Source organism: Melanotaenia boesemani, chromosome 7, assembly GCF_017639745.1.
Source record: "Melanotaenia boesemani isolate fMelBoe1 chromosome 7, fMelBoe1.pri, whole genome shotgun sequence".
Taxonomy (NCBI): Eukaryota; Metazoa; Chordata; class Actinopteri; order Atheriniformes; family Melanotaeniidae; genus Melanotaenia; species Melanotaenia boesemani.
Genome location: NC_055688.1, coordinates 23,778,019 through 23,805,074, shown reverse-complemented (window position 1 = coordinate 23,805,074; position 27,056 = coordinate 23,778,019). Strand labels below are relative to the sequence as shown.

At 37.1% G+C, this 27,056-nt stretch overlaps 2 protein-coding genes across 3 annotated transcripts; both read left to right on the top strand.

The window, feature by feature from the left end:
- The first annotated feature begins 78 nt into the window (after positions 1-78).
- Positions 79-4,101, top strand: polr2g (RNA polymerase II subunit G). The gene is made up of 8 exons (XM_041989774.1): positions 79-294; positions 614-723; positions 949-1,108; positions 2,888-2,938; positions 3,059-3,124; positions 3,393-3,464; positions 3,593-3,626; positions 3,787-4,101. The coding sequence occupies exons 1-8, from the start codon at positions 283-285 to the stop codon at positions 3,798-3,800; spliced, it is 519 nt and encodes a 172-aa protein (XP_041845708.1). The 5' UTR covers positions 79-282; the 3' UTR covers positions 3,801-4,101.
- Positions 4,102-4,257: 156 nt separating this feature from the next.
- eef1g (eukaryotic translation elongation factor 1 gamma) lies at positions 4,258-14,398 on the top strand. Of its 2 annotated transcripts, XM_041989769.1 has the most exons (11): positions 4,338-4,431; positions 4,874-4,916; positions 5,173-5,331; positions 5,482-5,545; positions 5,941-6,083; positions 6,239-6,382; positions 6,503-6,632; positions 6,990-7,197; positions 8,841-9,013; positions 9,960-10,084; positions 14,025-14,398. In XM_041989769.1, exons 1-11 carry the CDS (start codon positions 4,340-4,342, stop codon positions 14,181-14,183), a joined length of 1,440 nt encoding a protein of 479 aa, XP_041845703.1. In that variant the 5' UTR covers positions 4,338-4,339; the 3' UTR covers positions 14,184-14,398. The 2 variants fall into 2 exon arrangements, with proteins under 2 accessions (XP_041845704.1, XP_041845703.1); XM_041989770.1 differs by lacking the exons at positions 4,338-4,431; positions 4,874-4,916 and adding an exon at positions 4,258-4,330.
- Positions 14,399-27,056: the final 12,658 nt, after the last annotated feature.

Below are 27,056 nucleotides of genomic sequence, written 5' to 3'. Positions count from 1 at the left end.
GGCGTAAATAAATTAATTAACATTTAAGATAGTCAACAAACAAACAAACAAACAAAAAACAACAATTGGAAAAAATTAATTTAAACAAAATTCTACAATTCAATTCATTCAACGAGGAAAATTTTGAGTGGGAACAAAAGTTCGCCAACACTGGTTTGACCCGGAAGAGACTATAACGAGCAAAAAGCGACAGGCTTTAGCGAGTCTATTCAGTTTGTGAAAAGCCGTTTGGATAATATTAAAAAAAAACATATTAAGGAGAGCTTGAGGACTGCGGCAGAAATGTTTTACCATGTTAGTATGTATATTATTCTTTTAGTATTGACGGGGTAATTTTGATATAAGGATGCTTTATTTATTATTGTTTATGTAGCATGGTGATGTTGATGGTGACAGTCTTGCAGAACTTTCCTAATTTGCCTATCTTTGCTGCCTTTGTAGTGCTACAGAAAGAAGATAAATTGTTTGTGTCTTTCAGTGTTGATCTTCCGGAATATTCCCAGGATCACAATAATTATTGCTTATTGAGATGGACAGCGTTGCAAAAGTGTAACGTTGTGCTGCTCATTAAAAAGGGAAACTCACTAATAAACTCGTTCATTTCTGTTCATAGATTTCTTTGGAACACGAAATCCTACTACATCCAAGATATTTCGGTCCCAACCTACTCAACACCGTGAAGCAGAAGCTTTTCACAGAAGTGGAGGGTACCTGTACTGGAAAGTGAGTAACTGCACCTCAGTTATATAGATAATACTAACTGCACGTTTTTCTTGCAGATCAGTTTGTCCTGTTTTAATTTGGGGCTAAAACGATGAGTTTTGTGATGACAGTTTACATCATATTTCACAGTTTAAACATAAATGACAGTCTCCTTTGTTAACAATATTATTTTCCTTCTTACATAGAAAAATTTAACATTATTTGTCGATTCTTTCTATTTCCCAGGTATGGCTTTGTCATTGCAGTCACCACTATTGACAACATTGGGGCAGGTGTAATCCAGCCAGGCAGAGGTTTTGTCCTCTATCCAGTCAAATACAAGGCTATTGTGTTCCGCCCATTCAAAGGAGAAGTGGTGGATGCTGTAGTTACTCAGGTTAACAAGGTGAGACTCATTATAGCACAGGATTGCAATATAATTCAATTTCTTTTAAGCTGGAACAAGTTTGTTTTAATGATGATGATTTGCTGATTCTCGCTGTGGTCTTGCTGCCTCATCTCACTTTGTCTTCTGTTAAATAGGCAATGCTGTGTTTAATTTTTATTTAAAAGTAAGAGGTTTGACAACATTTTAAAATGTCCTCAGTGCCCTCTTTGTTGCACCATTTCTGCCCTCAGAGATCAGTATTATTAACTGATAATTATTTGACATTAATGCAACAAGTTCAAACACCAAGATGTTCAACACCTTTGGACTATTGTATGATTCACACTGTAAACCACACTTTTCTTTTGATTATAAGTTTTGAAGTCCAATCCCATTTATTTATAGAGCAGTTTAAACACAACACTGACCGACAAGCTGAACAATAAAACGAAAACATATCATATACAAAACACATATATGTTTCAATACACTAAAACTAAGTCCTAGTTAGTTGCACAGTAGAAGATTATTTGCCAGACTTAATGCCTGATTTGTGTGACTAATCCATGTTAACAGTTACAACTTTAAGGCAGACAGCTGTCTCTCTCATCATTAAATTTACACCATACATGATACTGCGCATGGTTATTCACTGTTTTGCTGAGCTGGTTGTTAAAAAGAACTTGCAGTTTCTCTTTATACCGCTTCTCTCTCTGGAGTCTGCCACAATATCATACACTGGGTACTTAGAAGATGTGTGGATGTTCTCATCAAAGTTCATCCAAATTCTGTTCAGTTTCCCAAGCATACTATGGCATCTTACCATTCTCTCTGTCTTGTTTGCTTTATGCTTATTTTCCTTTTCTGGATTTCACCCTGTATGTTGTCCTCTCATTGGCCACAGTGTGCTTGCTCACACATAATGATTGATGACCACCGATGGACCTGTGACTGTGCTTCATATCTGAGGCATTTGTCTGCAGTGTGAAATGGAGCTTAAAATCTAGTAGAGTGAACTAGATTTTAGTTAGCACATTTTCCTATATATTAATAGAAAAACACTAGAGCCCAGTAACTTGGAGCTGGCAGTTATTATTTTTTTTATTATTATTGTTTTGCAACAAGACTGTGGCAATAAAAACTGATGTTAGCAATAATTTAAAATTCATAGTGACATTAAATGAAAATAAAAAAAATTGATAATAAATTCTTGATTAGATATTATTTTCTGACGGTTTATTATAAAATAAAATTTCATGATTGTTACAACAGTGGAAATTCTCAATGTAATTAGCCAAAAAAAGACAAATATCAAATGAACATTCTGCTGGTTGCACCACAAAAAGCAATAACCAAGAAAAAGCTCTTACAGGAAAGCCCAACCCTGCATGAATAGTATGGAAAAGACAACCGCTTTTGTCAGCTTTAAGTTGGAGCTAATCTCTTCCTACTGGACAAAATGGATTCAATGTGTCTGATTTTGATTTTACAAATAATTTGATTCATTTCAGAGAAAATGATAATCACTACTTGTATGTTGTTTTTGTTTTTCCTTTTGTATAATTTGTTTTATTATATTGTTTTATTATATTTCATGTTATTTTGGGTAAACCCAATAATAGCTGAGTGCATGTGTTGCCTTGCCTTGCCTAAAATGCATAATGTGGTGAAAAACATGCTACATCTCAATAAACAAACAAAATTCTCTGTGTAAGTGCACATCCTTGAAGTAGATTTTTTCTGTAGTGATTTCTGACAAATCTTTCTGAATGTATTTTTTCTATCTGTTTCTTGTAGGTTGGACTGTTCACAGAAATAGGTCCAATGTCTTGCTTCATCTCTCGTCATGTGAGTGAGTTTATCATCTATAGCCAGACTTCATTTACCACTGTCATTTTTTGTATACAAAATTAAGTTTTTATTGTATATCAAATGTGTTTTATTTAATGAGTAATGTTCTTTTTGCAGTCCATCCCTTCAGAAATGGAATTTGACCCCAATTCTAACCCACCTTGTTATAAGACAGTTGATGAGGTATAAATCTTTTCATATTAATGATTTCGTGTCATTAGTTGAAATAACCATCTTACTAGTGTTTCCTGAGGAATATTTCCTTGTTTTTCTTAAAATTTTAAATAAGATGAGCAGTTATCTAGGAATGATAATTTCACTTGCATTAGCAATAATATTTTTAAGAAAACAAACATGCATCATAGAAACATAAATGTCATCATGTTCCTCTCTAGTTGTTTTACTTTGCTAAGTCTGGAATTTATTAATGTTTTCTTCTCTCATTTTAAAGGACATTGTAATCCAGCAAGATGATGAGATCCGTCTAAAGATTGTGGGAACAAGAGTGGACAAGAATGACATTGTAAGCGTCTTAAAACACATGCTGTAGATCACAAAACCATGTACAAAAACAGCAAAAAAAAGTTTGTTCCTGTTTGCCACACTTCATGTAATACTAAACAATCTAACAAGTTGTTCCTTTGTTTTTAGTTTGCCATTGGATCTCTCATGGATGATTATCTGGGTGAGTATTTGAATGAGACCACAATACACCTGGACAATCTGCACAGGAACAACTGTGGTTTTTATTTTTATTTTTTGTGTAATTTTTTTGTGTAATTTTAAGTGTAATTTTCTGTTGTGTGATTGGCTGTTGAACTTAACCTTCTATACTTTATTTTCAGGTCTTGTGAGCTGATTGGTCTCAGTGAAGTATCTCAACGGGGCATTTTATGATGTAGCCTAGTTAAGTCCTTGTTGAAATTAATTTTTTTTCTACATTTACAGATATGGCATGGTAATTGCTAGTAAAGCACCATAGTTACTTCAGTTTTTTTGTAATGTATTTCTTTTTTCTTTTTTGTAAACAAATGACATTTCGAAACTGATGGCAAGAGGATATTGCAGAAAAGAATATTTTAAAAAATTCTCTTCATGTAGCACCTATGGTGTAAGACTTTTTTTATGTGTTCTGTAATAAAGCATTTTATTTGTTCTTACGGTTTTGTCTGTAACTGTTTAATTATCTCGAAAATGAAAATCAAAAGGACACATCAGACTGCTACAGCTGTTCCAGCTGAAGTTTACTGATTTCTAAATGAAACCTGTCTCCATGAGGTTAAATGTGAACGCGGAAATTTCAAGAGCGCGCACGTTTTGTGGTCGTAAATACGTCACTGAAGCACGCCGTCGTTCTTTCTTTCTCTCGTCCTGAAGATGGCGGCAGGGGTGAGTAAGATGGAGATATGGGCAGCTATGGGGCTTTCTTCAAAGTTTATTGTTGCAATCCGCGTGATATCAGAACCATCTGAACTCTCTCCGAGTCCTCTGTAAAGCAAATAAGACTATCTTGATGTTTTGTGGGCTTTGTAGGGTTTATTTATGAAAAAAATGCCATGTAGTCTTCAGTATGAGGTTAGCTTTGCTATCCTTACAATGCACTGGAATGACTAGCTTTGAGTAGTGCCACGTTACCTTACTTGTTTGAGAATATTACATCGTGTGTCCACATTTAGAGACGACTTTGTCCGACTTTGGGACGGAAGTCCTTTTTATTTGTATTCAAGTATGGCCTGTCAGTTTAAAAGAGCTGCAAGTCTCCAGTTTAATAGCCAAAAATAACGACTAGTTAGCGTTTAAAACAAGTTAAAATCCACGTGAACACAACTCTTAATTGTTGACACATTAAAGTAGAATAGTTAATGCAAAGACACATTAATCAGTTTATTTTGCTGACGTTTTCATTCTCCTTTGCGTTTCTCCTTTGCACAGTCATCCATATATGGTGGAGCATCTCTATGGGGTGGCTTTATTGGTGAGGACCATTGAAGCCACGTTGCTCCTTAACCGTTTTAAGATGTTAGATTGACTCCCATTCCGGACATCTGATCCTGTTACAAAATTTCAGCAGTTTTTGACCAGATTAAATATATTTGTATATAATAGCCATTGCCACAAAGGCATTATCAAGCCACATGAGCCTTCCTTGAGGAAAATTTAGGAAATTTATGTGTTGAGTAGTTTGCTATGTGTTTTGGATTTGTAAATAGTTTTGTTTCCTTTCCTTTCAGACTCTGTTCACATATCCAGAGAACTGGCGGGCCTTCAAGGCCCAGATTGCGGCCCAGTACAGTGGTGCACGCCTCAAAGTTGCCAGTACCCCCCCTGCCTTCACCTTCGGACAGACAAACCGTGCCCCTGCCTTCCTCAATAACTTCCCTCTGGGCAAGGTGAGCGAATTAATCAATACCATTGTCGCTCAGATGTTGTCAGTTACAAAATACAAAAAGAGAATCTTATTTTTGTTTAACAAACACATTTGCCCAGAAACTGCTTGTTTCTCTCTGTAAATTTAACCAAAACTCTGTCATTGTTTATAGGTACCTGCCTACCAGGGAGATGACGGCTTCTGTCTGTTTGAGAGTAATGCCATTGCTCACTACTGTAAGTCTCATTCTGTTCCATATGTTTTGGGTGTCCATCCAAGAAACTGAGTTAGAAGTTGTTAGATTAACAAGGTTTAAATTTCCCTTCTGAAAGTTGTGGTAAAAGAGCAACAAAACATTCAGTTTAAACATGTTTGCTTTTTTTTTTGGGTGCCAATTTAAATGAAATTTAGCCCTTTTGACAGGTTTAAATGTTAAAAAAAATCAAAATGTCAATGTCAATCAAAAAATAAATGGGTATTTTTCTCTAGCCATTTATACAGTTTCATCTTACGTTTGTCCTGAAATGAAAAGTTCATGCATTAAGTTCTTTCTTTACCATAAAATGCAGAATGATTTATCAATTGGTTTTGCTGATCTTTAAAAACATGACGTTTTACTTTCCAACCACAGTGAGCAGTGATGCCCTGCGTGGCTCCACTCCTCAGGCAGCAGCACAGGTACTGCAGTGGGTGAGCTTCGCTGACTCTGAGATCATCCCACCAGCCAGTGCATGGGTCTTCCCCACTCTGGGAATCATGCAGTTCAACAAGCAGGTATGCAGCTCATTGTTTTCTTGTGGAAGTAAAGGCCGCAGTGATTATTTGTTAGGTGTAAATGAAGGTAGACGGCAGGCCAGAGTAGAACATGTTGACGTGGCTGGATTTAAAAGTTTTTTTTTTTTTTTTTTTTTTTTTTTTTTCCCCCCCAGGCTACAGAGCAGGCCAAGGAGGATGTGAAGAGGATCCTTGGAATGCTGAACCAACACCTGAACACCCGCACTTTCCTTGTGGGGGAGAGGGTCAGCCTTGCTGACATTACTGTGGTCTGCTCCATGCTCTGGCTTTACAAACAGGTTTGACATTCACACAGTGGACAAATCATGCAAACAACCAGACACTGGGTGGTTTTGACATTTATTAAAGAAAGACATGATTTTCTCCATAAGACACTCTCACTTTTCTATCCCGTGTAGGTCTTGGAGCCTTCCTTCCGTCAGCCATATGCCAATGTGAACCGCTGGTTTGTCACCTGTGTCAACCAGCCTCAGTTCAAGGCTGTTCTTGGAGAAGTTAAACTGTGTGAAAAGATGGCCCAGTTTGATGGTGAGTCACTAGCAGTAAGATCAGGAGGAGCACTCATCCAAGTAGTGGTCCCAAGAGCATACTTAGCAATTTCAAAGTACATGTGTAGTTGCTTTATATCACAATTAACTAGTCGTTTTAGCATCTGAGATTATGTAATAAAATGGCTCAATGTATTAACTTTGCATGTATGCAGCCAATTTGCAAACACAGACTATTGAGTGGACATGTACAAGAAATGTGAGTGTTGGTATATCTGGGTGACTAAGAAGCCTTTTGTAAAGCACTTTGTATAATTTAGATAAAGCTTAAAACATTAGTGAGCTGTAAGTGTGCAACATTTTAGGTTATTGTAAAATCTTAAAATGTTTTTTCTAGCCAAGAAGTTTGCTGAGATGCAGCCCAAGAAAGAGGCACCAGCCAAGAAAGAGAAGGGAGGAAAAGAAGCAGCCAAGCCCCAGGAGAAGAAAGAAAAGAAAAAGGAAGAGAAGAAACCTGCTGCAGAAGAAGAAGAAATGGATGACTGTGATGCTGTTTTGGCTTCAGAACCCAAAGCTAAGGACCCCTTTGCACACCTGCCAAAGAGGTAATATACAAGTCTCACTCCTTATCTAAAGAACACTGAAACTTTGTGGGTCAGGGCTGGGCTGGGTATCGTCACTGATTTCCTCAATCGATTCGATTCACAACAGCCCATTTTGATTCCGTTTTGTTTAAATTCGATATCTATTCATTTACAGCTAATTGTGTAACACCACCTGTTTTTCTTAAATATTAAAGATGTTCTCAGATAACTTTTATAAAACACTGGGAATAATCAAATTACTGTAGTAATCTGATCTGATAAATCTACATTAATTTTTCTTAAATTTCTTTCAATGAAGGTAGATTCAGCTTATTCAGCTGTGCGCGTTGTCGTGACGACTGTGACGCTATCGGAGCAGGAGAAATACTCCCATCTGCTTCTCACTGGAGCAACATGCTTCCATCTTCAGCTTCCTAAGAGAATTTAGAAAAACTCATATTTTTGTCTGATTTTCAGCTGGTTGACATGTTTTCGGACACATGCACTCTGTCCTGACTTAAACCTGAGTGTGCGCGCACGTGTCTGAGTATGTGCTCACTGCCGTGGACACAGATAGAAGCTATGACCTGCCGTCATGTAAATCGGATAAATAGCGTCAGACTGTTACTGTTGGATAAAAGGATGAAGTGGAAACATGTTCTAGAGAAAATGTGGCTTTAAATGACCATATTGGATTTATTTTAAGCTGCTTGCGTGACGGCGCCTGTTCGCGTTAGTTGCTAGTATAAGTGCCGTGGTCTCAGTGTTAGTTGCTAATGTGAGCGCTAAAACGCTGAACTTGACATTATCTTGGCAAGAGAAGCTGATTTTGGCCCGAGGTGACACAGAGGAAACCAGGTGTGTGTATGCAAAGATCTTGCCGAGTCACGGGAGAGTAGGGTCACAATAATGGAAATGAGGACATTTAAAAAAAAAAAAAAAAAAAAAAAAAAAAATCAGTCTCCCAAGTGTTATGACTCAATATTGGATTTATTTCAATTGATTTTTATAACCCAGCCGTAGGGTCAGTAATCTGCAAGTTCTGATTGGTGCTAATCACTAGGTTGTTTCCATGATAAGCTCAACCTCAAAGTAGGTAAAAACTGACTCCTGTGGTGCATTTGAAGCTTTTCTTGGTATATTAAACTGGAAATCTAAGTGTAGGGTGTGTGTGTGGGGGGGAGATCATAGATTGGATGGAAAAAGTATTGGATTCCACTAGAAAATTGGCCTATTTCCCTAAAGGGAAAATAGGACCCCTGTCATTGGGCAAGGCAGTGTCCACTCATGGCACCAAGTCTTAATCAGACGGGGGAAGAGAAACTCTGGACCATATTCATCCCAGTCGTCTCTGATTCAGTGAGTAAAAGGCTGGTTCATGCTGTGGCCACAAAATTCAAGAGCACAATAGCTCGCTGGTGTGCAAATGTTACTGGGAGCAGTGCTTCAGTAGTTTGTTATAAATACTTAGGTTAAGACTTTATTCTCTAAAGTCGACTTTTAATGTTGTGACAGCCAGAAACTTATTTCATTTTGGGAGATTCTGTAGGTGTGCTCCCAGAACGGTTTTAAAGTTCAACCCTGCATGACCTGATTCATGTCCTGAACTTTCTGTCCTGGGAAAAACTTTTTTATTGTTTTTGTTTTGTTTTTTGCTTTTCAAGCACATTTGTCATGGATGAGTTCAAGAGAAAGTATTCCAATGAGGACACCTTGACAGTTGCCCTTCCTCATTTCTGGGAAAACTTTGACCGGGAAGGATACTCGATCTGGTATGGTCAGTACAAATACCCAGAGGAGCTCACGCTTACCTTCAAGAGCTGCAACCTTATCACAGGTAAGTCAACCATTTTTCTATTAACACAATATGTTTATTATCCTCCTCCCCTTTTTGTGCAGAGTTTAAAAGAATTCAGAAAAACTTTGTGTTGGCCTCTTTTTTTGTTACAGGAATTATAAAATCTCGTAAGGAAAATGAAAAATGGACTGTGGGGGGGTTCTAAAACCAGCATTTGTTTAGAAAGTAAGCAAATATTAAACCATCTTGGAATGGTCACCAGGAGGGAAAGTACTTAAAGAGACAAATGGAAAGCGAATTTTTGTATTGTCCATTTTGTACATCAGTGTTTTTTCTTATTTAGAATTGAGGGTGGATCTCATGGAGCTCTCTGTTCAGTGATGGTGTTGCAGCAGCCCTAGAAAAATAACTTGTTTTGCAGTATATTTTTCTCCAAATGGGACAGTGCTGTAGCAGATATGTACCATGTGATTGAGAGCAGGATTTGTTTAGGAAAAAAATTATTGGTTGCAGATCTTCTGGGGGGAGAAAGGGATTATTTTTCTAAGGGTACACAATATTGTTTGTATTAGGTGTGCTTTGCATTCAGATGAGGGAAATTAGGAGAATAGCAGGCATCCCCTGTCATTGGGCAAGGCAGTGTCCCATCATGGCACTAAGTCTTAATCAGATGGGGGAAGAGAAACTAGAACCATATTCATCCCAGTCATCTCTGTTTCAGTGAGTAAAGGGCTGGTTCATGCTGTGGTCACATTAAACTTTAGACTTCTACTATTAAAATCTGTATAAATAATGTACACGTGCTTCAGTTTTTGGCTGCGTGTGACATTGGGTTGGCTCATCACTAAGATTTGTCACACTAAAGTCGATTACAAGCTTGAGACACGAGATTTGTTAGCTTTGGATAAAGGTTGTGACTTTTCACTGAATTAAGGACAAAGCTGTGGTGTTGATAAAATACCCATCATGTCACTGGTCTTCACAGGAATGTTCCAACGCCTCGACAAACTCAGAAAGAATGCCTTTGCCAGTGTCATCCTTTTTGGCACCAACAACGACAGCAGCATCTCTGGCATCTGGGTCTTCAGAGGCCAGGATCTGGCGTTCACTGTAAGTATAAGAAAGTGCAAACATCCCTTTTTTGTATTTATTTATTTTTTTTTATTTTACTTTTTTTTATGATCCTCTGAAGCTGTAAATATTAAAATCAAACTTTAACCTGGTCTGGATTTGGTTGGTTTTTAACATCACTTTAAAAAAAAAAGAAAACAGGTGTACATACAACAGCATTATAGAGTAAAAAGGAAAATGGGATTAGATGCTTATTATAAAACTGGAAAGGACATTTTTAATAAATCTAAACTTCATCTGATTTAATGATTTTACTCTGCTTGTAACAGACACTGAAGCAAACTTTTTTTTTTAGGAATAGACTTCCAGAAAATTAGACCAGAATGAATGAAGGCTCATTTAATTATTCTAGTGATAGTGCAGAGACCATCTTACCAGCAAATGATCTATTCTGACAGAATATCGTATCTGATAATAGCAAATGTAGTCAAGGTGCGTTGCTTAGTCAGATTTCCAGTGTAATCCCCTGTCATTGGGCAAGGCAGTGTCCACTCATGGCACCAAGTCTTAATCAGACGGGGGAAGAGAAACTCTGGACCATATTCATCCCAGTCGTCTCTGATTCAGTGAGTAAAAGGCTGGTTCATGCTGTGGCCACAAACTGGATTCAGTTTGACAATCTGCAGTTGCTGCTGGGGTTTTTTGTAGGTTATGAAAAGTAGAATGTGTGGAGACGACAGCAATTAGTTCAGGTTGTGACATAGTTCAGTAGACCCCCCCCCCCCCCTATGTGTAACAATGTGCAAGTTCAAGATCTAAAATTCAAACTGCAGATATTGTAGGTAAAAAAAAAAAAAAAGTTAACTGTTTTGGGTCTATATCTTTGGCTGAATTAAACAGGTACTTAAACTTGGTGATATTGTACTTTTGGATGCGAGTCCGGCTAATGCAAAGTTTCCCAGGCTGGGATTAATAAAGTACGTCTGAAGATTTGCTTACAGATTTAGACGCTTGGTTGTTTTTCTTTTTGCAGTTATGTGAAGATTTGTTCCTTATTAAGGAGGTTTGGTGGTTGCCTTCAAAGATTTCTGGGTCATCATTTATTAACTGTGCTTATGCACAGATTTGTATTAATTTCCACATGAAAGTGTGGAGTTCACCTACTTGCACTTAGGAATGTGCGCAAGTTATTTAGTAATGATGTTTCTAAACAGACCTGTAGCCTAATTGTCTTCCGAACTTACAAATGACACGATCTTGTTTTTATCACGCTTTCTCACAGTGCACTCCGCAGTGCACGCACCTTCAGAGCTGATATGCTGCTGTTGAGATCATAGTGACTTCTGATCAGATGATGCTTCCAAGAAGAGATCCTGTTAGATTTTAGCATGATTTGAACTAGTGTTACAGAGTTGGACTAACTTTGCAAATTATTCCAGTGCAAATAGAAATGGGTTATTGGTCACCAGGAGACGGGTCAGGCATTTCCTAACAATCACTGAGCTGAATTACACAATCTTTGTTGGATGCAGTCTTTTCTCTGTGCCCCAAATGCAACAATTTCCTCTGAAATAAAAAGGGACGGAGCTGCATCTGCAGTCATACTGGAAATGTACGTGTGCGAGTTTTGTTGAATCATGTCACTTTTCACATAGTACGTTTTAAAAGCAGCCAAGGTACACCAAAGAGCCGTACAGAATAAAAATAAAACGTATAAGGACGGAAGTTCAGTTTAGGTTTTGTCCTCTAGTTGCGGCTGGGTCTCGTCTATGTGCTGCAACACTATATTTTCTTAGTTCAACATCAATTTATTTCTTTAAAATTTATAACGGGGATCTTTCCTTGATTCTAAATAGTTCACTGCATTTCTGTCATGCAGTGTTCATCTTTTTTTTTTCCTTACTATTCACTATTGTTTTAGAGATTGTTAAATATTTCTTAGACTCTTAAAGTTTTAAGTGTGCTTTAAATCTATCGTCATTTGTGTAAAACACAGTATGGCATCATTTATGGCATGAACCATAAATTTATAATTAAGTTAACTAAACAGATGTTTGGTTTGCCTTCAAACTCTAGCATTTCTGGTTTTTCCCCTTTCCCTCACTCCTGGGAGGAACACAAAATCCATTGAGGGCGTTTCTGAATGCAAATGACCATAAATGGGTGTGAATATGGTGCTTTGGAATGTAAGATCAACAGCATACACTTGTGAGCATGTGTTAGCCTACACGTTTGATAAATTTAAGATGTTATTGCACTTAAGACAATTTTTAATTTTATTCATAGAATAGAATTAATAGTTTCTATGAAAGGTTGATAATCTGCTGTTCTGTCCATTTAAGACCTTTTTTTTTTTTTTTTTTTTTTTTTAAAAAAAAAAAAACACTTTATTGGAAGGGGAGGAGAAGATGGATCTTCAACTTTAAATATAAGTTAAGTGTTTGTGCTATATAGCAAGATTGATCCAGCCGGAAAATGTCTTCCAATGTTTTCAGAGTAGCAAAGTCCCACCAGTGTGGCAGCTGCCAACCACACCAGATGTCAAACAAAAAACAGCCGTACATGTTTTATTGGGTGGCTTCTGTTTGGGTGTAATAACACATCCGTCTACATCAACACACTTAAAAGATCAGTATAATAACATTGATCCAAAGTTAAGATATTGACTAGGCATCAGTATATTTGTATGATTTGCTTTTTGTTGTACTTATGATAGACTGTACTACCGTTGGTTTTTATAACGAAGTTCTAAAAATATTTTATGACCACGTTTTACACTATCCTGCTTTAACAACGCAGAAAAGCTACTCGTTTGTTTTTACATTTCTGACTTTGCTCATAAAACAAAGTACTTTTTTTTTTCTATTTGAATGGAAGTGATTGGGTTAAATCCAGCATGCGACATCGTCTCATTGGTCGTTTAGTCTTGAATCAAAATTGTTTCGTGGCAGTATTTAATATTGACAAACATTCTCATTGTTCATTAAATTATATAATTTTTTAAAATTAAACTTGTGATTTGCATCCCCAGTTCTGTCCTCTGAACCTTTTTAAATGAATAAATGGCTTGTGTTAATTCCCTATCATAATTTATTACACTTATACAGAATATTATGTGGCACTAAAACTTATATTAATGCCAGATTCATAAAAAGAAAAATGCAAAAGGAGGAAAACAAGCATTCCTCAATATTGAAGGACAGTCTTATTCTTATTGTAAACATGGTTACATTTGTCCTGCTACTTGAATTTCTGTAATGCAGATTTTTATAACTTATTGGTGCTTTTACAGCCCCATACATGCTTTATAAGACCTGTTCTATAAACCATAGCTGTGACATTGGGCTGTGGGATCCCACAGATGACTGTGTTAAGTTTTAAGTTTGTCCTAGATTATTTATTTATTCGTTCAAGTTTTATTCTTGGTCCTGGTGACATGCAGTCTCTCAAAGCAGCATTTTTGTGGCACTTTTCTAGATGGAATTAGTTTTTCCATGGAGGGATGAAGGGAGTTGGTGGTCTTTCCTATATCAGTTCTCTTGACTAGTCAAGGTATTTGACAAACTCCGCAAATTCTCCTCATCCAGTTTACAAAGACTTCTTTAAATAAGAGCAAGATAGGGCTTCTGTTACAGCAGGGTAGAAAAAAGTTGGAAAGGTTTCAGATGCGAGGAGATGTTCAGTAGAGAGTGTTTGTGTGCATCTAGCTGACACTGGTGAGAGGGTTATGATTAGAAAATAGCAGCTAGTGTAATGTGCTTTGTTAGGGTGGTAGTGTTTTTCACCTTTCACCTGAGATGCGTGGCACAGCTTGCTTTGCTGCATTTGAATGGAAACCATGTGATGGTTGAGCTGCTGCCTGCAGAATGGGGTGAATCAGTAATCTGATCGGTAGTTTTACATGCTTTGCTTATACAAACTGAAGTTTACACAGTGTGTTTCAGTATTTTTTTTTTTTTTCCTTTTTCTTCCCTTCTAGCTGTCTGAAGACTGGCAAATTGATTATGAGTCCTACGACTGGCGCAAGCTGGATCCAAACAGCGAGGATTGCAAGACCATGGTAAAGGAGTACTTTGCCTGGGAAGGAGATTTCAAAAATGTTGGAAAAGCTTTCAACCAGGGCAAGATCTTCAAGTGAGAGGACGCAGAGACAATCGAACTAAAGCACTCTGTTTTCCCTCTTACACTTTAAATAAGGACTTTCAGCCACATGTGCTTGCTTTGCTGCAAAAATGACTTGGAATGACGGTGTTTGAAGACGAGTGAATTTTGTCTCAGTGGCCCCCAAACTGGTTTTCTGTTGTTTGATCTGCGAAATAAAGAACTTCCCTCAAAGCCTTTTAGGGGATTTAACTTGTGTTGTGTGACGTCAGTAAATGTTTTTCATGATTTGTATTTCATCAATATACAGTTTAGTTTCCATCCAAAAGTGCAACCTAACTTTTTATCATTTAGATGAATACTTTATTCGGTCAGATTTTCCATAGAAATGTTAAGTTTTGCACCTTGAATCTAAAATGAATAGACGGTTGAAATAATTGCAGTGGATTGGTGTATCCGACCTTTTTTACTCAAGACTCAAAGTGTTTGTCATTTGCCCAGTAAGGGAAACAAGTTTCCCTGAACAATGAAATTCTGCACTGAATGCCATAAAAGCTTATAAAATAGAAGAAAACAACTTTTAAAAAAAGATGAGTAAATCTATGTACATAAATGTGCACTGATGAGCTGATATTTTATCATACAAGCAGCAGTACTGATGGATGCTGAAACTTTCAGAGCACATCTGTGAAATGGTTTTAATCTAAAAACGTGCAATTCAAGTTCCTCTTTGAGTAGAATTTGGGCTCTAGCACCAGTGGGGAAACTATTACAGAAAGTTTATATAATTTTAGAGTTTTACAGGAAATTATCAGTTACTTGTTTCACTATCCTGTAATCCCTGTAGGGGGCAGACAAAGACTTCACTTTAGTCTGTTTTGAATGGGGCGCATCCAACACAAAATTAGCCAGAGCTCTGTTAGTGCAGATCCTAATTTCTTCTGCTTAGAACCACAGATTTCTGATTTTGTAAGAAGAAGGCTGGGAAAAAAAAGCTCAGGTTATTTCCATGTTTTTTTTTTTTAAAGATTCCTTCTATTCAGATATTAGAAAAACAAAAGTGTCATAAAATTCACCCAAGTCAAGTCAAATTGATTTGAAATAATTTTATTAACTAGAAGCATTCGGAGCACAGACCTCTGCCAAGCCATCAATTTTTTTTTATCTTTTTTGCCAATGATTGAGGGCATTCTCTTTGAGTTGGGGATAATTTTACAATTAGAGCTATTTCCCCCACAGTGAAGAATTCTTCACCCCAAAATCTAATCACTTGTTCCTCATTCTATTTCCTGCGATTTGCTATAAATTACATCAAAATTCGCCCCTAACGTTTCGAATTATGTTGCTGACAGACAAACCAACTTTGCCAAATACATGACTTCCACCTTGTCACAGGTAATAACCACACATTGAATATTTAATGGTGATTGGTGGAGTATGTCCACTCTAAGCTATGGAAATACTTTGCTGCAATGGTGGGCTGATTTTCAAGTTTAGCCACTTGTTACTTTTCTAGTCCAATTTGTATATAAGCAGTTTAGTTTATGGATTTAAGAATCATTTATACAAAAGGTTGCTAAATAAACATGCATGTGGCAGCCACACCCTACCCTGAGCTGTTTTAGATCTTACTTCTGCAAGTTGGATTCACTTAAGAGGAAGGATGCATTTCTCTTAAGGGGCACATCATGCTCACGCTTCCTCTTTATTGTTTTTTTTTTTCCTTTTCATTAAGTGTTTTCTTGGTCAAACGAATATTTAAAAGGTAAAACTGGCCCTTTGTGAAGATGATTGCTTCATATAAATATTTGTCAAGACTTTGTGCTGTGCAGACAAAGCTCTTCGTTTCATTAGACACACCCAAAATAAATCATAAGTAGGTTTGTATAAAAGTTTGAAGCATTTGTTGTTCACTGTTCCCACACCTGCCCTGGCTTATCCTAGATGTTTGCTTGGTGCTTCACTGTTTGTTGTACTATGGCTACAGGTAAAATAGAACACCTGGACTGCCTCACGCAGTCAATGTAGAATTCACATGATCTTTGAGCATCAGCTTTCCATGCTTTGCAAAGTTTATTACATATAGCTGTAGTTTAACCACTTTCTCTGTTAAATTCTAAAGTTTAGAAGCTTTTGGGTGGGTGTTGGGGCTTTCTGTTGCTTCACACATCCCCACAAAGATGAGAGATGCACAAGAGAGAACTGATCCCAGAGTGAGTCAATGTCATTTTTTCCTACTTACTAAGCGTGATTCAAGATCATTTTGGCGCAACCATCTCCCACCACAGTGTTGAATCAGGGAAGCCATTTTAGTTTGTTCTGTGGTCTCATGGAAATCAGAAAATGGAAATGTTCCCACAACAGCCAAGCGCTGAAGTCCTTGAACACATGACTCACCCATCCTGTGGATCACGGTGGAAGAGGGCTGTAACTTGAGCAAATAACTTCGACTTCACCCACAGCTTTGCTGCAGTTACAACACTGCTGGTGGATAACCCTTGAATGGCTGAAGTAGCTGCGTTACACAAGATTCTTCATCATGCAACCAAACATGAGATGAATGTGAACAGGTCTCGTGCAGTTTTAATCTTTTTCAGGATAGTTTATTGAGCAAAATCAGATAAAGTTCTTGTAATATTCTGCCTCTTGTTTGTAAAGAGGAGCTTCACAGTTAAATGGCAAAACTAAAGCAAGACACAAGAACAATAAGCAGTCCTCTGCCAACAGCAACATTTTCTCTTCGTCTTGCCAACCTCCCTCCCCTGGTTTTCAATTCTCTCTTCGCCACACACTCGCTACGTTTTCCTTCCTCTCTGATCCTTACTCTGTGGACATTCTTCTATGTCCTTCCAGAAGAACGGGGGTGGGGGACTTAAAAGTACTTGAAGCGCTGGTGAGAGTTGAACACAGAGAGGGTGTGTTGTTTCGCCACACAAGGTCCCTGTGTGGCTGTCAGCCCTCAGTAGGAGCTTTAGGTATGGCATGCATGTGCCGAGCATCTGGTGGCACAAGACACACATCTGGAAAAGGGTGAGGAAGCCAGTGAAGGGCTTGGAAGAGGGAAGTCAGTCACTGAAATCCAACATGGTGTTTTCTAAATAACCTTAATGCACTGCATATGAATAACTATTTTGGTGCTTTCTTAATTTACACATAATTTACACATACATGTGTATGTATATTAGTAAAAATGATCCAGAATGATTATCATAGATATTTTACATCATGTCTGGTATAACAGGATGAATGGAAAATCATTAAATTGTTAGATATATGTACTTCGATGTGTAGCATTTATTTAAGTGGAATTTAAACTATTTATGTTACAGTACAAACTGGAAGCACAGTGTTTCTGTTCCAACCATCCAGTTTCTACATGCCTTCAATAACAGTTTTATATAATAAATTCCACAGTCTTCATTTGTGTTGTAAATGCTGCCTTCTCCTTCAGTACTCTTCTCTGCCCACAGACTGCACTACTGCTTCTATTGCATTGCATTCAATTAATTTGATTGAATTTAATTTATTTTAATTTCAATTAAACTTCATTCTATATCTTATCCTATCTTAACCACCATCAGACAAGACACAGAGTACCTGTTGGAGAGGTTACCAGTCAATCACAGTGCCCATGCAATAGACCAAACCAGAACTAGTACCCACTGTTCCACATACAGAGGTGGTATATAACATCCAGCCAATCACTGACAAGCAGACAACGGTAACTTAGTGGTCTTGTGTGAAAAATAAGAACTACTCATCATACTCGGGTGGTAACTCATGCAGCTATTGGTCATTCATTGCCTTGGCTCTGGGTTAACATGGAGAGGCTAACCACTTGCATCTCTAAGATGGAAACCCCTGGAATAGACAGACCTTTATCTAGGCAGTCAGATTTCTAGGCTGGCAATCATCATGCCAAGGCTGACAAGTTACTAAACTGTTTACTACTTTGGCTACCTGGTTTAGCTGTTGAGTTTGCACATTTTCTATTTAGCAGGAGATTGTATGGGACACTTCTGACATCTACTGTCAACTTTGATGTAACTGCACATCCATTATGAAACTTGAATTTATTTTTGATGTATTTATCATACTCAAGGCAATGGGGGAGGGAAATACAGAAGGAAGTGTTTCGCAAACCTATTAGAGATCACAGAGTCCTGAAGGAATGACTGGACAGTTGGATGACTCACATGTGGAAATGAAGCATAACGGGCAATTCAAAGAGTGTCATTGTTATCGGTTGGTTGAAGGGGTGTTTCTAGGCAGATAGAACAACAGTACACAACTACATGGTCCACCTCTAGCATTTTATGGGATTTCCCTTGAGCCCAACTCAAAGATGGTAGTTAACTCTAGATGCTTTAGATCCTTCTAACACATGCAAAATAATGGCAAAATGCATCCTTTACAGTCAGCTTCTAAGGGCTACTTGTTTTTGCATGTCTTATTGCATTGGAGGTATAGCCAGGGACATGAATACTAAACTAAAAATCCAATAAAGGAAAATTTATGACACACAGGAATTATGAGCCTTTTAAATGCATATCTACTACAGTATGTCCAAGTGCTTTAGTTGAGAAAAATTACCTTGGACATTTCTTCCCATTAGTGTATTTAAAGGGTGTGAGCTGCACATTTTTCCATGGCACTGAAACATAGCAAAGTAATTCAGTACTGGAATGGAATGAGGGAGGTCAAAGGTGAGGCTGCTGAGGGGAAATAGCTAAAGAAGGCAAGGGAAGAAGAGATAGTGTAATATCAGTAGTACCAAGCAGACATGGCTGCACCTGCAAGTAACTTTCAAAAGCTGATACAGCTGTTACTATGAGGAGTGATTATTAAATAGTATTTTATTGGTGAGTTTTCATAGCTCTGACACAAAATGTAAATGTGGGAGTGGAGTGACATAACTTGAGGGAAGAGAGGAGTAAAAGCACAGAGGGAAAACAGGCAGCCCCTGCACTTTTGGGTATGAAACCCCAGAGTTGCATTTGGCTCATGTTACCAGAATCTGGAGGTGGGGCATGCATGTTGTCAAACTAAAGCAAAACTGTAACAATGCACTCCCATGATTACTATGAGCAAAATTACTGATCACTACCCCTAAAAAATACTGATCCACTGCCCTTAAAAAAGGTTAACAATTACAACTAAAATTGTGTCTGTCCTACCTGCAAAACACACATGTTGGTTAATATGAAATTGAAAAAAAGTAGGCTTTCACTACAATTACAGTTTGGGTGTGTATGAAATTGCCTTAAGCAACTCTTTACCTTCCCATAATTGACACAAGTATCGGTGTACCTGCTTCACTTCACTTGTTTTTAAAGCGTTTTATAGACAACCTCTTGCAATGCTCTGTTTGGAAAGAGGCCGTTCAGACCTGACAGAGGTTTCTGAGCAAATAGGTACCCCAACCTGACTTCATGTATTGACTTGCTGGTGGTTTACATCCCACACATAGAAAGAACTGCAGTGTTGGGACATTTATAGCTATGACTGGAATGTACCGTTCAGGAACATATCTGCTTGTGTTGAAGTGCAGCAGATGGGAGGTCACAGGAAGGAGAAGCATCTTATCGCTTCAGTTTGATCAATAGTTCAGATCAGTAATTGGTCGTAAAGAAATAGTTCACATAAATGTCAACAAAGAGGTATTTGTGTCTCCATAAATTAACACATGTTTGGAGTTCTCTTCCTGGGGATAACATGTTAAAACTAAAATATAGCTTCACTTCAGGCATATTTAATTAGCCTTTTCTGTATTATTTTTATTTTATGTCTTTTTTTTCTGGTCAGGGGGTCATTCCCAAAGGATACATAGCAAAGAAGTTACATTCAAAAAGAAAAAGATGAGCTGTAATCTTCTGTTTCATAAGAGCAGCCTGGATAAAGCAATTGCCTAACAGTAATATAACTTAAATTGATTACTCAGTTTGCACAATGTTGCAGCAATGGCAAGAGCTAACCTGTGAAAGGTGTTCCAGCAGAGTCTTGTGTGCTGACTGTTCACAGCAAATTACACAGACAGGAAGGTTGGAGGGGATCATCCTCTCCAAAACAGTGACAAACCTTTTGAAACAAAGTAGAGTATATTTCCTTACTATATTACAAACTGCTTAGTAGCATGTGATATTTATCCACATACACACACACACACACACGCAAGGCATTACTATGGAAACATTCATGCTCCCTTGCCTTGCTTATTATGTTGCTATAGCAGCCATCCACATCCCAGAATAGTCTCTTCTTTTTTTTTTTTTTTTTTGTTCACTCCCTCGTGTTCCTGACTCACAACTTGCAGTGGAAACCACAATTCATCTGCCCCTCATTCCCCTTTTTTCCACTTGCATTGTGTTCTGTACCAAAGGAGTAGCTTGCCTGTCTGAATCATTGGCATATGCTTTTTTGCACGCAAAATCTGTGTGCATGAGTATGCAAGGGAGCACGCGCTATGGGAAATTCCAAAAAGATTAGCTATGACGAGTTGCTATGGTAATGGTAAATATCAGGCTGTGTTCCCTATGTGTTGCAAGATAGTGTATCTTGAGTACTGCATGCTGTCATTAGCTGACCGGGATTTCTTTGTAGTTGTAATCTCTCCATGGATACACTCTGCTCTCAATGGTTACCTTAGGTCCACTTTGTTTTGACAAGTCCCAGCCTGTGATCTGCTTACTTACAGGGTTCCACTGTCAAATTTGGACAAAATCACATATATGGTAATATGTTGTCTGTGATGTTATGAATAATGTATGAGGTGAAAAAGTTACAGGAAAGCTTTTTCATGATGTTGTGATCATGGGACATTATCACTGTGGATTCAGTTCCATAGATAAGATCTAGAAAATTCAATTATCACTGCTAATCAAATTCAGTTAAATTAAATTGGAGGCCTGTGATGGACTGGTGACCTGTCCATGGGGTGCTTCCTCCCTTCTTCCCAGAGCCAGATCCAGTCCTCTATGATTTCATACAAGACTAGATAAATTAGAGACAATGAAAGAATGTAGCCTATGCAAACATTTAATTTAATTTTAAAAAGGGGATTAGTAAAAGGACAAGACCAAGCATTTTTAAAGTCAGGATAATAGTCACATTTTGAACTTGTCTGCAATTTAAGAAAAGGTTTGGTGGAAAAATCCAGAGATTCTGACTTGCTAAACTCTGTTTGAATTTATTTGGAAATAAACGTATTATTACTAGAGGAAGAAAACATGTTCAGACTTTGCTAAAGTAACACTGAGCAGAGTATACCCTGAGGGCATGCCCTGTTTTTAAGTTACTTATTACCTCTGCCTATGTTTTTGGTGGCGTTATTATGTCTGTCTGTCTGTTAGCAACATACTGTAACTTGATAGGTTTTGATTGCGTTTTCAGAAAATCTCAGAAATGAAATAGGAAACAATAGATTAGATTTTGGGCATGCTCTGGATCACCACCTGGATCCAGGAATTTTATAAAGGATTTGTCACTGTGGGGAGATAGGAATAATTTTGCTATTACAGCTTCTAACTAAAAAATAATGCCCACAATCATTGGCAAAAAATGTAGAGGTAGAGGTCTGCGCTCTTTAGTACCTCTAGTTTAAATTGATTCCGTTTCTTTTTTCATACTGATATTTAATTACACAGTAAAAAGAATGCAGGAATGTGAAGCAATTGAATTGTAGTAATGTATGTAGAGAGAATTATATTATAACCTCTAGTTTCCTATGGCTTTACTGGACTTGCAGGCAAAACTCAGCACATTGTTGAACTCTTCATCCCACATTTTTGTTCACTTCTATTTCTCTTAAAGCATAATTTTCAACATCAGTAGACATAACTTTTTCCAAAAGAATACCAAGCTGAAAGCGTAGAATTACGTATGAAAATATAATATTTGACAGGAACTGCCATTTCTGGGAAGTTGGTGATAGACATATATGTTTTTCTTTTATCAAAGAAGACAGTTTTGCATATTATTTAAATAAAGTTTTGGAAAAACTTTTTCATTACTCTTGTTTAAAGCAAATAAAAAAAAGGCTAGGAACCATTTTTCCATTGCCTTCTTTCTTAGCGCGAACATTAAAGATTTAACCAGCTTGAACAGTCATGATGAAACTTGTTTATTTTCTTAAAATTCTTTTATTGTACTTTTTAGATGTGTTTGTCCTTTTTAGAATTTTAATATCTTATTTGTTCCCGTGGATAAAATAGCAGCTTTAACCTTGTTGGCTGAATCACAGTTTTAAAAATTGTATCTTGCATGTCAAACTTACTGATAATAGCTGTAAAGTAAAAATAGTGGAGAGAAAATAATGAAAATATAGTTTTCTTGTGAAAAATAGAATATAGAATATTGGCAATATCTTTAATAAAAGCTATAAAGGATAATTGACTAAATCAGGGAAATTAGTGTGTGGTTGTAAATCTTAAACAATCCTGATTGAAGTGCTGACTTCTGCAGGTGAGGCCCTAAAAAAGGTTTGATCCACCATCAGCCAGTTTATTTAAATAATGGCTGAAGTTGTTTACTGGAAACACCACAAATTAGCGTATAATTCGAAACAAGAGGACAAGCTGACTTTCTGACAGCAGCCTGTAGTTCACCAGTGACACACACATACAAGCTGTTACTTATTGCTACAGCTAAAGTTTTTAAAATGCACTGTTTGATCTGGACTTCAAAAAAGTGTTTATCAGATTTCATTTTCTTAGCACTATCATTAAAACATTTCATAAATTTTTTATGAGGATAAAGTGAAATGAGGATAAAACTACACAGAAATGAGGACAATGCCATTAAAGCCTAACATGGAGCCAAAGAAAAAACAAAAGCTTTTGGACTTACTTATTATTGTCTACCTGTGGATATTTATTGAAATCTGCCACCGTATCATCATCTTACTGTTTGATAATGTTGCACTGCTCTGCACAGGGTCAATGCCATGACTACAGAGGTTATGATGTGTCCAATAAAACAAAACAAAACAAAGCTAAACAAAACTACCACAAATAAAATTAAACAAAAACAAGAAGAGCTCCTATACCAATTATAAACAATAAATTTTGGTGCCGCAAATGTTGACTGGCTCTTTGGAGATCTGAAATCATCTTAGATTGAAAGTTACCACGCATGATCTGCATGGTTAACTTTTAACTTATCTTGCTTTTGATTATTTTAATTTATTATTTTATTATGAATTTATTGTGATTTTGGCTATTTGTTGCTGCCTTTTACTACTTTTAATGCTTTCTTTGCATCATCTGTAATGATTTTACTGTTTTATATCTGCAATGTGCTATACAAATAAAATGGCCTAGATTGTCTCTGGTCACTTAAGAATAATATGGCTTAGCAATTCATATGTTCTGATAATGTTTTCTTCTGGCATTTTAAATCAATTTACAGGAATGAAGAATGACTTCTTTGATACTTTCTCTCTGCCGCTGCAGTGTTGTGTAACACCAGCGTCTCCACTGTGCAGCAACTCATAGCCACGTCTAATGCCAAAGTTAAGACAGATTTGTTTGGAGTAAACAATAACACAATAGCCAGTAAAATGTGTGATGCAAAATTTTGTAATTTTATCTTCATAATCTCCTTACTTTTGTGCTTCTGAGAGGGGAGCCCACATAAACCATAAGCAGCAGGAAGGAAAATAAAGGGAATTACTTTGCCAGTAATATTTAGTTGCTACATTGCCATTGTGCGTGCAAGCAAATGCTGACAGAAATCTTTTTTTTTTTAATGCCAACACAGTTTGCCCCAGGCATGACTAAATCCTTCTACATGTTAATTACAGCTGTGCAAAATTATTGCACAGCATAGTAAAAAAGATAATGTTTTATTATAGTGACACTATTTGAACTCTTAAAGTTAGACCACACTGGAACACTGAAAACGGAAGAAACATTATTTTGAGCAGCTTCTTTCAAGTAGGGGTCTCTCTTTTCTTAATGCTGTATTATATTTAAAAACAGCATATACTCCTCATGATACCACTGACACTGTGAATTTAAGGAGCTGTCACATCAATCTGTTAATTATTTGACTTTGCAGAAAAAGTGTGCTTATTTTCAAATGTATTATTTATAGATGTAGTTTTTTCCCCCCACAGTTCTTGATTCAAGTTTTCTCTCCCCTTAATCTGCTCGCCTTCTTGCTTGCATGTGCTTTGTCCTCAGGGAGAACCATGCAGTGCTACAGAAATAAACAGCAACAAGTACCAGTAGTTATCAAGTATACAGTTAATATAGAGGAAAATACAAGTAGAAACACGCAATTTGAATTATTTATAGTGGAAAGAGCAGGGAGCATATAAACAGATCACTCCTTGTGCTGCTTCACTCAATCGTATATTCGTTTATCAAAAACATGAGCAGAATTGAAGTGCATTTCTTTTCATATTCTGCAATGTTAACAATGCCTCGTTGACTGTGTTTATTTGATTGTGTCTTCAGCACCGGCTGGCTAAACACTTGATACAATATATACAACGTTGTATTGTGTAAAAGAAGAAATCTAATGAAGCTTAGAAAAGCTCCTCTGTTCATGCACAATCTGATTTGTGAGCTTTTGACAGTGACTCCAGATGCAAACCGAAACGTAAAAACACTTCATAGGATTATTGGCATTTTCATGAAACCACAAATGCAGAAAACAGGACCAGTTTCACCACAAGTAGATGCTTTAAATTTCTCTGCTGTTCATGCAAACAACATATTTGCTCTGTTTTGCTGCCAATTAAAGTTTCCTTTAGTCTTTATTTTTGCTTTCACTTTAGGACAGAGGTGATGAATAAACTGAGCAGACACCATCACCATCAAGGTATGGGGCAAGCAGTTATAGAAGCAACTTATCAAACTTCACTTAAAAATTCAATTTAACATTTGCAAACATACAAAGAGAGAAAACATATAAATAATAAAACAGAAGATAAAGAAAACACGGACTTTTGCTTGTGTTTTGGAAAAAATACTGGGCCTCGTATTTTTCCAAATGATCTCAATAACGCCTACAAACAAGGCTTCTTACCCAGAACACTGCTTGCATTGTCGGAGATGAGGAAAGAATTTTATTTGTGACATTTTGTAAGTATGATACAAGAATGTTTTCTTTTGTTTTTACAGCAATTCTTAATCTCTTGGCTTTTAAGAAAACACATTTTGGTCAGTCCTCTGCAAAGTATTGCACAACCAAATGTGCTTCTCACTCCCTCTTGGCTGTGCCTATGGAAGCAAAGCCAAACAATTGCTCAATGAGGTTTGATAGGATAAAATAATCATTAAGTCCAGGTGTTGTGCCACATTTCTTTGATCGCATCACAAGTTATAGTTTTTCCCAGGCCAGTGCAATGTGACTTTCCTTATCCACTGTGAGACATTAATCACACACTCATGCGCAGGCACTCATGCAATCATATATTCAACTGTCCAAGCTCGTGTAATCCTCTGATTTTAGTCCCCTTTGCAGTCTGAGCTACTCTGTTTTCATTGTAGTCATGGGCTGTGACTCATCGTGTGTCTGAGCCAAGCTATTTGCGCTGGTTTACACTGGTTGACACACCTAAGACCAGGAAACACACCCATTCCCACATATCCTTCTATTAAACCTGAGCGACCTGCCAAAGTTTTACTTTATCAGTCTAAATTTTTCAGTTTACTAGCAGCTCCCTTTCCTCCTGCTGTAAGATTAATAGAGGAGTAACAACATCTTGTAAAAAGTCACTGCATTAATGTTAGAATATGCCCTCAAAAATGTGCATTATCGTGGTAATTATGAAAAGTGAAGATCATGTTTACTGTTGGGTTGTTAGGGGACCAAAAAACATTTGATACCAACTGAAAAGTTGTTGAGCCACAAACAGTTGACAAGAATCTCTCTGTTTACATGCAGACACATCACAGGAGTTGTCTGTCTGGAAACAGGATTTTGCTGTAAGGTGAAATTCTTCTCCGAAGGCCACAAGACACTTGCCTCAATAGCAAAAAACAAAGAATAAAGAAAAAAACAAAACTGAACAGAGCAAATAGGAGCTGCAGCAGAACACTTAGAGGATAATCCAATGTTATTTATTTTTTTTATTCAGAAGAAAAGCACTGTTTATATGTTATATCTGCAGACAGTCTTGTTTATATCTGCTCACTGATTTAAAATCTTTTTGAGGCATACAGTGCTGTGTGCTATGTTGGGAGCATTTTTTGGCTGTCCTTTAACACTGTTTATTGAAAAGTCTAAACAGTAAAGAAATTCCACATTTCATGCAAAGTTCTTTTGGGTTTCTGGTTATATTTCACATGCTTGGAATAACTCTTACTCACAAACAGGGCTTCCACTTTTGGTGCTGGAGCTACACCCTAATTTTTTTGGGAGAAAGCAAAATCTCGGATGTCTTGATTCAGCACATCGTTATGTTGTAGCATTAAAATATGTGCAACACACATGCGGGCGTATGCGTGCCACTCCCTGTTTGTGCCTCACAAACAGCACTTCCTCTCATCCGACTCTTTGCCTTGCATGTTGTTTGCTATGTCACCGCGGTGCGCATGGGTGTGGCAAGGACAAAAACAGAAGAGTTATTTCAAATTAACTAAAAAGTTTGTGAAAGAAGTGGAGAAATGAATGCCTACAGTACAACACAAGTATATATACATAGATGACATCACATCTACAAAAATCTACATTTATTCATAAATCCTATATCAATAAGTTTAAACCTTATGTGTAAAGATAAATCAAATAATGAACAAAAAATCTGGTTAATATGCAGAATTATACAGTATTAAGTTAATGGGTGATACAAATAAATGAGGAACACAAATATAGAGTGCCAGTGTGTGAAAAAACTATAGCATCAATATCCATCTAAAGTACTCCAGCAACAGTGTTAATATTGTAATACGGCAAGATAAAA